This window comes from Gymnoscopelus braueri (assembly GCF_963280865.1).
Source record: "Gymnoscopelus braueri genome assembly, chromosome: 4".
Taxonomy (NCBI): domain Eukaryota; kingdom Metazoa; phylum Chordata; class Actinopteri; order Myctophiformes; family Myctophidae; genus Gymnoscopelus; species Gymnoscopelus braueri.
This window is the reverse complement of record NC_137605.1, coordinates 24,180,708-24,194,046: the sequence shown is the minus strand read 5'-3', so window position 1 is coordinate 24,194,046 and position 13,339 is coordinate 24,180,708. Positions and strand designations below refer to the sequence as shown.

The 13,339-nt window shown below is 39.5% G+C and overlaps 1 protein-coding gene across 1 annotated transcript; it reads left to right on the top strand.

The window, feature by feature from the left end:
- The first annotated feature begins 2,546 nt into the window (after positions 1-2,546).
- ppp1r8b (protein phosphatase 1, regulatory subunit 8b) lies at positions 2,547-12,791 on the top strand. Its single transcript, XM_080426071.1, has 7 exons — positions 2,547-2,621; positions 3,131-3,191; positions 5,493-5,646; positions 6,689-6,906; positions 9,682-9,826; positions 10,354-10,418; positions 11,178-12,791. Exons 1-7 carry the CDS (start codon positions 2,569-2,571, stop codon positions 11,526-11,528), a joined length of 1,047 nt encoding a protein of 348 aa, XP_080282197.1. The 5' UTR covers positions 2,547-2,568; the 3' UTR covers positions 11,529-12,791.
- Positions 12,792-13,339: the final 548 nt, after the last annotated feature.

Here is a 13,339-nt window from a genome sequence, read left to right as displayed (position 1 = left end):
ATCATCATTACACAAATACAGAGTTTTTAATATAATTTTTTTTCGGCAGTATATCGATTATTTATCGCAGGAGAAAGTATCGCGATATATCGCGATATATCGCGATATCGTCCCACCCCTATTATACACATGTGTGAACTCAGCTTGTGCTGAACTCCACGGCCGCACGCATATACAGGTGTTTCTAGCTGAATGGAAGCAACTTGCAATGTTACAATTAGTACAGTATCAAAGGGGGAGACGTAATCCATATCAATGCGTTTGCTACACAATACCATTAACCACATTAACCCTCTTTTGGGCATGTCATTATGGGCGAACATTTTCAGAAATAGCTCACGACACATAGCATAAAATAGGGCTCCCAATCAATTCCAAAGGTGTTTGATGAGTTACGGTCAAACCCCATTATACCCTCTCACTGGGGGTAGCTAGCTGGGAGGAATGGGATGGATTGTCCTTCTGAAACAGGAATGACCTCTCCTAATGTTTTTACCTCAAAATTGGAAGCACACCATTGGTCAAGGATGTCATTATAGCAGGTGCATTTCTATTCATTGGAACAAAGGGAACTGACTTTTGACCAATTTACCATATAGTGATTTTAACCCATACAACCATTAGGTTGTTCCTTAGTGGTGCAACATGTTGCAACACGTGTGTGTAATGTATAGTGTGCAATATAACACCTCGACCCAAAAGAACAGCTGAAAACCCGCTGAAAAACCACAATCAGCGATCAAAAAGATGTCAACTACTGTATTTTTCTTTCAGTGGATACTGTGAAATGCTGGTTAACATTTGACTTAAACTGCAATTACTGAGTAACACTGGATACTGAGTTAAACTAAATACTGTGAAACACTGAGCAACACTGAATACTGAGTTAAACTAAATACTGTGAAATATTGATTAAGAGTTAAACTGAATAATGTGAAACTGAGTAACACTGAATACTAAGTTAAACTTAATACTAGGAAATGCTGAATGTTACTCTGTATTTCATAGTATTCAGTATCTCATAATCAGTGTTTCACAGCATTCAGCTAAATTCAGTCAGTAGCCAGTGTTACTCAATATTTCAGTTCACATTTACACACACACACACACACACACACACACACACACACACACACACACACACACACACACACACACACACACACACACACGTGTGTGTATATATATATATATATATATATATATATATATATATATATATATATATATATATATATATATATATATAGTACATATATGTTCAGTTGAAATGGAGAAATGGAGAGATCATGACCAAAGAAAGGGCTGTAAAAAGAAGAATTTGATTTCAGCACTGTTAAATAAACCTAAACAAAGTAAACAAAATGCGTATTTCGATATTTGATATTCACTCTAATTCTTATTATTTATTGTAAAAGAAGTTGAAATTTGTGGTAAGTTTGCACAAAATAATTTCACCCACCCATTTTATGTCAGGACTGATGCTCTGGTAAATCACATTAACTTCAACTTCAACTTCAGTTTATTGTCACATCACAAGTTTACAGCTGGTATAATTAAACCTGGTGTAAATTGTGATATGACAATAAACTACTAGTTTATTGATTAAGATTAGCTCCAGTCTCTGTGTGTGACATTCAGTGGACAGACCTGATGAAGACCTGTTTGGTTTGAAACGTTATCAAGCTAAATAAAATGTTCTACTGGGGAGCTAGACAGACTTCCCTTCCTTCTCATTCTGTGGACTGACACACAGACAGGGGCAAAAACATAATCTCTGCCTTCGGCCTGGCAGAGTCTCAGAGATAACAAGCTACTGTCTGAACTTCAGTTGTTCCATGTTCTGCTTGACCATAAATAAAGAAGGCTTACTAGAGTCAGTATTCACCCTAAGGTTAATTGTTAAATCACATGATTAGGCCTATTACAGATGTAAAAGGTTGGGTGAAATTATTTTTCATGTAAGCTCCCAACATTTGGCATATAACTACTGTACATATAGGTCTACTTGATAAAATACTGTGCATTACAAAACTGTTCTTTAGCATTTACAAAATATATATGTTTGATATTCCACAAGAGAGACCTGTAGTAATAATTGAATTATAACATCCCATCATCCTACCCCTGCAAGACAGTACTGGTCAAGACGTTGTGGCTGTGGCCAGTGGTGTAAAGTAACTAAGTATTTACTCAAGCAGTCTGTACTTAAGTAACATTTTTAGGATTTTTTACATGTACTTTTACTTCTACTCCACTACTTTGTATACATTTTATACATTTGAAAACTTGTGAAATGGGACCTTCTGCATAATGAGTAATACTTTCAAATTTTGGTACTTTAAGTACATTTTAATACCAATAATTTTGTACGTTTACTTTTTATGTACATTTTTAATTCCGAACTTTTACTTGTAACAGAGTATTTCTACATTGCAGTATTGATATGTGGATGTAAATGTGGGTACTTCTTCCACCACTGGCTGGGACTACAACTCCCACCGAAACAAACTGGCATCTTGGACTCTTTTACCCAGCATGCACTTCGGGTTTAGAACATGAAGCAAGATGGCGGCTAAAATAATCAGAGAAACCGCTCCACCTTTTGAGTGCCCATCATGGTGAGCAAATCATGTCATCCGAAGTTATTTTGCCAAATGCATTCAGCGTTATTTACTGCAAATGTAATCATCGTTAAGTTACTCAGTTGATATCGACTGACCGAGGAGCCATTTTTGCACACTCCAGGCAGACGTGCAGCTAGCTAGCCCACTAGCCGTTAACCCAGTACTAGTAACGATACCAAATGTAACGCAACATGCAACATGACCATTTTATATATCGCCATATTATAATGTTCTGATAGCTTCAGGATCCACCTAACAGTAGCTAAGACGACGCTGTCGCTGACGCCACTGTACGCTTCTATGTAATGAATGAATGAAAGGCCAGACACGCAGACTATCATTAAGATCTTTTACACCTAACAGATCAGATGAAATATTAATGTAGAGACATGCATCCGCCATCCATAGATCTGTGGCTGAAGAAGTTCAGGTCGATGATCTTTCTTTTTTTCCCCGTGTCGACTCGAAAAGGGTTAAGTTGTTGTTGTTGCTTTGTTTCTCAGGGCAGGCAAACCGCCCCCAGGGCTGCATCTAGACGTGATGAAGGGGGATAAGCTCGTAGAGGTAAGTAAACACATATTCCTCTTACTATTACAGCCTTGCATTTGTTGTATTTGCATAGAACTGCTTAATGGTGAAGTAAGTTATGTATTTTTGTTAAAATAAATGAAAGTATTATACAAATATTATTATAAAAGTGTTAAATGGGTCTATATTCTGATGGCAACCATTAAGAGTAGAGTGTTTGTTCAGTAACCAGCTGCATCTCCCTGTGTCTCCAGCTCTTAATTAAACAGAAAAATGCTTTTTTGGGCGGTGTAGCCGGCTAGCCGCCCCTATAAGTGGGGTTGGGACACCTCATTAGCTGTATTGTGATTGGCTCATTAGTACACCCCTAGCTGTACTGTGATTGGCTGACTCTATTGGCTGACTCTATTCAGCACTGTGATTGGCTAGCGAGACACATGATGACATTAATAACCTAACCTAACCTATAAATAGGATTATGCACTTTGAAAAATTATTTTTTTCGAAGTGAGCTTCCATCACTATGATGACCACTGTGATGACCGCCCACTTCACAATGGGTGTGATTTTTTTTTTAGGTCAGGATACCAATTTCATATCAGGAGAGAGAACTCATACAGGATAAACAAGTGAAAGTGAGCAGACAACATTGGAATTGGAACACTATAACATTTGAAGCTGATAAATGGGTACTCTCTTGATTGGCTGAAATTGGCAACTCACCTGAAAAATGTATTTTCTCTTTTTAAAGAGCCGGAGAGACGGGAAGATACCATGTTACTATCTAGCCCTGAAACATGACTGTCATACCATGACAGTCATGGTGCCGAGTCCCTCTGGTCTAAAGTTGTGTTAGATTTTTTCACATTGCCATCTCTCACATAAACGTTCAGATTTCAAATATTAAGTGCTTACCACCGAGCCACGGATGTTACAAGGCGATGCGGACCGCGATGAGTACCAGTATCTCCCGTATTGTTCAATAAAAAGCATTTTAATCCCATCGCCGGCCATTTTCTTTTTTCTTTTTGTTTTGTTTTGTAATGTATCAGAGTGCAATACACCTCCCAACCATTAGTGTCGCATGGTTGAAAGTATCGGAGACAATTTGGAGAAAATGGCCGGCGATGGGATTAAAATGCTTTTTATTGAACAATACGGGAGATACTGGTACTCATCGCGGTCCGCATCGCCTTGTAACATCCGTGGCTCGGTGGTAAGCACTTTATATTTGAAATCTGAACGTTTATGTTTATGTGAGAGATGGCAATGTGAAAAAATCGAACACAACTTTAGACCAGGGGGACTCGGCACCATGACGCTTGTATACAAGCGTCATGTGAACCATGGCTAGTTACTATCAGAATATAGAGATTTAACAAAAAAAATATTGTTTTAACAAACTAAAATCCCTTACACTACCTTTAACTAAATGATTGACCCATTAAGACCTGGAACGCATCTGTGTCATTTTTAGATTTGAGCTAGAAAGCATTATTTTACACTTTGGCTATTCAAAAATAGCAGATCTACAAGCTCATAGCGCGGCACCGAGTGCCGTGCTACGAGCTTGTAGATCTGCTATTTTTGAAAAATCTTGACAAATGGAGCAAATCTTTGAATATATGTTTTAAAGCGAACATTTTTAGCTCCAATCTTTGCTTCTGGGGGTCCTTGGAACAAAATATTTTGAGATGGGGGGGTCCACGGCCAAGTCCTTGACAATTATGAAAAAGTGTTGAAGACCACTGATATAGCAACATACGTTTTTTTAGAAAACCGTTGAGATTTAGAAGACATTTGTAAATTCGGCTTCAGGTCTTAATGGGTTAAAATGATCTCGAGGCAAATTTCAATGTGCCAAGTAGATTGTTATGGAGTGAGTCCATTGTGAGTTGCACCAGATACACACCTGACAGTCCAGTTCCATGGCTGCCCAGGTTTCTAAAAGGTGCTACAGCAAAGTCAGCCCTGATCTTTAAGCTTTTCCGTGCGAAGCGACACTGTTGAGTTATGACTCAGAGGCACAGATGTCAGGTAGAAACCTTGTATCTCCATATTCTACAGGCTCACCACACGTGAGCTTGTAGATCTGCAATTTTACTATTTTTGATAACATTTTAAAGTGAAAGTGGTTAAGTGGGACTGTTTTTTATAAATATTGAACCAATGAAAAGTATTTAGAGGTTGCGTGAGTAAAACATGATAACCACATCGGATCCATCGGATGGCATATTTTCATGCCATATTTTCGGAATGGTTTGAATCATTGAACACCCCCCTCTCTCTCTCTCTCTCTCTCTCTGTCTCTGTGTGTCTCTCTCTCTATCTCTCTAGAAACTTATCATAGATGAGAAGAAATACTACCTGATTGGTAGGAACCCAGATTGGTGTGACTTTACCATCGACCATCAGTCATGCTCTCGTGCACATGCTGCCCTCGTCTACCACAAACACCTGAAGAGGCTGTTCCTCCTAGACCTCAACAGTAGTAAGAAAGCATTCAAAATCGCATTGTAACTCAGCTGTTGATACGCTGCTTTTTAACCCATTAAATCCGGGGAACGCATCATTTTAGATTTCTTTGGCTATTAAAAAATTGTGAAAATTTGTGCAAATCTTTGATTATATATATTTGCCAGACTCAAGGACCCCTTGGGTCTGGCAAATATATATAATCAAAGATTAGAAAAAAGCAAAATTCTCAATCTCAAACCATTTTTTTTTTTTTGCCAAATGACCAGTCCTTTAACAAATCATATCCCAGCCCCTATCCCTGACTGATCCACGGAAGGATTCTGCATTGGTTTCCTTTGCTTCCTAGTGGGCTTACATGAGGCTTTGTATCTGTTTTCTCCATATATGGGCATGGTCACTTTGTCCCCCGGCCCCAGCCAAAAAAGTCTGTCCCCCTTTCGTCCCCTTTCGTCACGAACTATTCATGACATCATGAACTTCAGTTATAAAGTGGTTTGTAGGTGTGTTACATACTAGGACTTCATTCTGGGTCTGGCAGAACCAGGTCTCCTGGTCTTGTTTTATAAAGCGAACATTTGTAACTCAAATCTTTGCTTCTGGGGGGTCCCTGGAACAAAATATTTTGAGATGGGGGTCCGCGGCCAAATACATGTTATTTTGGGGTTCCTTGACATGAAAAACCACTGATTTAGCAACATACGTTTTTTTTTTTACGGTTAGGAGTTGTAAGACATTTGTAGAATATATATTTTCTACGATAAAAAAAAAAAAAAGCAGATCTACAAGCTCATAGCGCGGCACTTGTGCCGGGCTATGAGCTTGTAGATCTGCTATTTTTGAATAGCAAATCCATTCCCCGATTGAATGGGTTAAATGTATGACCATCTTGACTACAGATGAATGAATGAATTATTCAATACAATATTCTAAGCACTGTATGACATTTAAAACTGCAGTTGTTGCCACCCGCAGTGGCAATCGTATATCACAGAATTTTACTAAACAGAACCCTGTCCAGACATATAGAAATAATTGATTGATTGTGCCCTTCTTAGCACATGGCACCTTCCTTGGACATATTCGTCTGGAGGCCCACAAACCTCAGCAGGTTCCCATAGACTCCACCATATCCTTTGGGGCCTCGACACGGACCTACACCATCAGAGAGAAGCCCCAGACCCAGGGATCGACCGCAGCAGGAGACAATAAGACGGGAGAGGACGAGGAGCTGAAAGGATTGCTTGGGCTCCCAGAGGAAGAGACGGAGTTAGAAGTAAGTTTGTGGAGTTTCTTGTGAACTACTACTACTTGTCAAATGGTAAATGGTGCATTTTATTTATACGTTTAGCGCCTTTCTCCAAAGTGCTTTACGATGTGCATTACATTCACCCATTTACACACGTATTCACACATCGATGACGGAGGAACCAATATAGGACAACTACCAAGTACAAATCCATGAAAACAAAAAGAATGTGTTGTTTTCATAGTCTAGGACTGGGCGATATGGGGAAGAATGTAATAAATAATAAATAAATCACAATAACCAGAAGACCATCTTCTGATATCTATAGATATCACAATATCTTTGTGGAAAATCATGTAAAATTGTTCAGTTGATATCAGGAGGTGAAATGGGACTTGCTTTGTAGTGTTAAATTAGACGACACAATTGTTAATTACAATTCACAATACAGCATATGCTACGTGTCTCAGAAGTCACATAGACACTAGACAGTCTGAGTTGCCTTTGCACCTGGCAGATGACGTAACAATTTTTTATCATCCTTTTCGCCTCCCTTGTGGTCACCTTTTCTTTGCAATCTACGCTCTTAGTCTAGTTCTGTTGTATGTGTCCTTCTCACGTTTGACCACAAACGTTTCACGTCCTGTTCTACAAAAGCAGGGTGTAGTCTGTGAAGACTACAGGAAAGAGACGGCGGTTAAATCAGACGGGGCATCAAGGCCACTGTGGCCTCGTGGTATATCATTTTTTTGAAGGACAAAAGGCCAAACTGAGGGGCAATGGCGGCCTTGGCCTCCATGAAATCCTGCCCTGCTTACAACGATCCTAGTTGGCAATGTCATTCACCTTCAGGTTTTATTATTTTTTTTACTTTGTCTTTATTTTTCAGACGACAAAACATACATTCAAAAAGGACATTACAAAAAAGAAAAAGAAAAAACGGAACAGAAGAAAAAGACAATACAGTAAAGAGCAATACAGTAAAAGAAAAGAAAAAGGGAAGGGACAATACAGGGGGGGGGGTATACACTATTTATTTACTATTATACAAATGCCATTTCTCCCAACGTTTCTCAAATATCTCTGCCTTAATCCTTAGATTATAAGTAATTTTTTCCATAAGACATATTTCTTCAATAGTATCACACCACTGCTCCTCTCTAGGAGGGTCTGTTTTCAGCCATTTCCTTGTGATGGCTTTTTTAGCTGCCAGTGTCAAGATTTTGAACAGCTAAACGTCCTCATGTCCTATTATGTCCTCTGGTGTCAATCCGAGATATAAAATCCGGGGATCACAGACAATCTTGTAACCCATTATTTCCTCCAAAATCCGGAGAACACTGTCCCAGAATGACTGTATTTTCTTACACGACCAGAATATGTGTGAATGATTGGCGTTCAGATGCCCACACTCTCTCCAACAATACTGCTGCTTACTCTTGATTTTAGGTGTAATAAAAAAGCGTATTAAATTCTTCCACCCAAATTCCCTCCATTGCTTAGAGTTTGTTGAAGATGTGTTGTACACATGGAACGCCACTCACTCTCAGACAGTTCAATATTAAATTCAGATTCCCATTTCGATTTCACATACATTGTATTTCTTCCATGTTGCTTTTGCAAGCCTCTATACAATTTGAAAACAATCCTTGGAGGTGTTTGTTTATATGCACCCGTCAATACACCAATCACTTCATTTCCTTCCACTGATAGTTCTTTTTTAATTTCTGTATCATAGAAATGTCTTAGCTGTAAAAATTTGAACATGTCACCATTTTCCAAGTCAAACTCCCTCTTGAGTTGATCAAATGATTTGAAGTGTTGACCCTCTAGAAGTGTACACATAGCTGTTATTCCTCTGTCTCTCCATCTTTCATATGTCTTATCTAGTTCCCCAGGTCTGAATTTTGGAGTATGGGAGGGCCAGATCAGGAGTTTACTGTCACCTGTCAATTTATACTTTTTAACCACATCATGCCATATTCCCAATATTTAGCTTATAATAGAATTATCTCCCTTAGACTCTTTTCCACTTAACATGGCCTGAGGGGGAGCTCGACCCACACCCACCTCAATGTCCTTCCACCTGGATACATAATTTGGGGAGCACCAGTATACGATGTACCTAATTGTGCCGCATAATAGTATTCTTTGAAATTTGGCAGTGCTAGTCCCCCATTTTCCTTATCTAATTGAAGAGTCTTGAATCTTACCCTGGGTCGAGCTCCTGCCCAAACAAACCTGGAGATCAACTTATCCCATGTAGAGAACTGTGATTCTGGTATTTTAACTGGGAGTGACAAAAAGAGATACAGCAACCTTGGTAAAATATTCATTTTAACCACTTCAATTCTTGAACTGAAATCCAATATTATTGTTGACCACTTAGCTACATCCCTCTTTATCTGGTCATTTATTACATTATAGTTTGTTTCATACAGTTTGTCGGCTTCCTGAGTGATTAGTACCTTCAGGGGTTTTTAAGTGATCATCATTGAGTCTGAACCTTTCACCCATCAGCTCTGTGCATAACTGTAGTCCCAGGTTTCCAGAAGCTTCGTTTGATTGGCTCGGCAGCAGATTTGAACGGGAAACACAAATGACTCCTTCATGTGTGTTTCCCGTTCAAAACTGCTGCCGAGCCAATATGGGAAAATGAACCGTGTGGAACAGGACACGGGTATGGCACCTTCTGGAAAACCCGGGACTACAGTTATGCACAGAGCCTATTCTATCCCGAAAGGTTGACAATGACCACGTTATATGTTATTTCACCCCTACGTTGTGTCTACATTCGAACAGAATCTGACAGAGTTCAACACGGCCCACAACAAACGCATCTCCACTCTGGCCATCGAGGAGGGAAACCTAGAGATCCAGAGGCCCAAGAGGAAGAGGAAGAACTCCAGGGTGACCTTCAGCGAGGACGATGACATCATCAACCCAGGTACAAATGGCACGCTGAAGTGACACTGTACTTCCACCCAGACACAATCCCAACAACTTAAGCTCTCTGTACTTGTAACAATGACTGAGTTTACATGGACAATCAGATTGAAATAATTCCGATAAGACCGGATCGTATTCCAATTGAGGTGTTTACGTGATGTATTTTTTTTTACATTCATGGAATGATGGAATGATTCATTCGTCATTCTGATTATTAGTGGAATATTTAGTGTCCCATGTAAATGCAGTCATTGAGAAATATCGAAGCCCATGCAAAATGTGAAACATGAATGACAAACATGAGTAAACTGTAAATGATGTGACTGGAAGTTGATATATTTTGGTGTATAGCTTTACAAATTGATCAACATTTAGCTTGAATAACATCGTATGGAATGTATATATTTTTGTCATAGCTTCCTATCAAGAAATGTGCCTGTTGAACACATTTCTCCAGATGTGCGATTGTGCATGTGGTGATGATCACGGCAACAATATTGATTTTTTCATGTTAAATAATTGCAGAGGATGTGGACCCCTCTGTTGGTCGCTTCAGGAATATGGTGCAGACTGCTGTTGTCCCTATCAAGGTAGGTGTTGATTCTCTGATATGCTCGGTGAAATTGAAGGCATAGTGCTAACCAATTTTTAAGTTTAACGTAAAGCTGCATTGTGCTGTACGTGACCCCTTCAAACCCCCCCCCCCCCTCTACTCTACAGTCTCTACTTATTTGTGTAAATAGAAATATTTTTTGTTTAATATTTTCCTTAAGTTGCATGAGAAGCTCGGGGACCAAGCATTACAATGTACACTTGCTCATTGTACAATTGACAAATAAACTTGAAAAATCTGACAAATTAAATAACTTTTACTTTTGTTATCATGTCACATAAAAAGGTACAGGCATGTTTTGAATCGGTAATGGATGATTCATGCAGATCGGATGAGAAAATTGTTTAGTCTTGTTTTCGTTTCGTTTTTGGGGGGGCTACTGAAAGTGGAAGTGATGTGTGCCTATGCGAAGCAAAAAAGTGATGTGTGCTTAGTTTAAAGCGAAAGAGTAATGCATGCCTACTGACCTGATAAAATGTATACCGTAATCTATAATGCATATACTACATATACTACTAGGCTGATACGTTTATGACCTAATGAGCAGGTAAATGTAGACCATATTTTATGAATATGCCAGTATATCTTCTAAACTAATAATATAATATAATGTATGACATTTATTATCTTTTTAAATACTTTTATGTATGACATTTATTAAGCTAATACATTTACATTGATGAGAAATGTTGACCGTATAAATGTATGGCTGTTTCATCTTTCTTGTTGTCTTCAGAAACGGAGAGTTGAGGGACAAAACACCTTAGGACTTGAAGACCTCGCCTCGAAACGCATGCACTATGGCCTGAACAGCGGTTTGTATGGCGACCTGCCCCCCACCAGCCACGAGAATCAGCCCACTGGAGCCCCCTCAGGGGCCACCATCCTGGGAGGGCTCCCACACCTCTTCCCTAACCCGGCCCCGGAGGTGGACATTGCCCCAGGGGCCCCCCAGCCACCCGTCAAGCTCAACCCCACGCCCATCATGGGCCCCTACCTCCCCGACAGCCACAACGAGCCACGCAAGAAGAAGTACGCCAAAGAGGCGTGGCCGGGCAAGAAACCCACCCCCTCCCTACTTATCTGATCCTTCCCACCCCCCCCACACACGGGGGGCTGACTCAGGTTACCAGCTGTGACATCAGGGACTGTGACCTGATGAGAGGATGGAGTCATTCGCCTCTCAGATATGATTTTCTTTTATATAGTTCTCTTTGTTCGGTTGTGTGCGTTTGTTTTTTTTGGTTACTCCATCATCACAATAAATAAATATATACATTGTTCAAAAGGCATTCCACCAATTGCCTGGGGATTGTAAGCTATCATCTGTAGCTCTGCAGAGAGAGTCCCGTGAGTCGCTCTGAATGTTGTGGAATCTTGTCCATGGCGTGGAGTTGGAGTAAATTCTTCTAAGAGTTGGCAGCAAGCGTTTGTGCCCCAGAGCGTTGGTTTGGCGTACTCGCCATTGTCAGGCATCGTGAATATAGTGTCACTCAGAGTTACAAATCCTTTTATACTGTATGGTTTTGTTGTATTGTTTTTGTTTTTTCCAACTAAACAAATGTTTGATTTTTTTTTTTTGCTCACTCACTACCTTTTTATTTTGATGTATTTTGATAAACTATTGAGCAAGGATAAAACGCTTTTATACGAGATGTAGAATTGTCAACGACTGAAGCATCTGGATATGAAATGAGTTCAGTTTTAATCAAAAGAGGAACTTTATTTTATTATCAAGACGTTCTAAGAAATAATGTGGCCATCATCTTGGTTTTCAATGTTGGGCCAACATGTCCTAATTCAGGAAGTACGTACGTATATTGAGGAGTTTATCCTGCTAGCCACTAGATGGTGACTTGTGCACAGAAATCAAAGATACAAATGTTTTCTGTTGAAACAAGCTGTAGTATTCTCATCCAAATTGTGTGTGTGCTACCTGCTAGTAAGCTGTGTTGGTATACTGAATGTGAAATAGTTATGTAGGCATTCAAAACAGCATTTCAACTATGCTGTGCACTACATAGTACTGTACATTTAACATTAAGTTTGTACCGTATGTGTACTAAGCCGAATTTGGATATAAAAGTTTATGAAGACCCACTGACAGTTTGTCAGGCTATACACCGTTTTGGAAATTGACACAAATGGTACTCCTTTCTTGGAATCAGAAGGTTGATCTCTGAAAGCCAAATTAAAAAGAGGGGGTTTTACTTTGTCAGTAAAGTTATTGTATTTGTATCAGCTTTGTATTGATGTTGTGCCCCAAACTTTAGGCCTACATTTGGACGAGTGGATTTTGTAATCATAACTGACTGTAAATAATTTTTAAAGAAGAAACTTTGACTCAGAGCTCCTTGACTTGAATATTTTCATTCCTGGTTAAAGTGAGACGGTTTATGTTGCGAGTTTACATCAGATCTATTTGCTCACTGTGGGGCACACCCTGACAGAAAGCCTTTCATTTCAAGCCCCTGTTTAAGTACGATGTTTCACTTGTAAAACTGGTCAGTTTATTCCACCTTTAACCTTATAAAGGTTTTCTAGTAGTATTGCAACACTGAAGAATACAATGTCCTTGGCACTGGGAGCACATCTATCCAAAGACAATAATGGACACCAGAGGTAAACATTGACAGGTGTCTTCAGAGGACTTTGGAAGTCTGTTTTTAAGTGTTGGTGCTTCTCTTATTGGGGTAAAGGCAAAGCAATAACAAACCAATCAAAAATAAGCCCCACCATGACTCTGCCATGAAAATCTGTTGATGGTCTGACATTGTTGGCAGCTGGTGTATGATCCATCAAGCGCACCATGGAGAATAGACTATAGTGACCTAGGTCAACAGGTAACACATAGTACACTCAAAACAGCTTCACTGTTTACACAACGAACAAGTAGCT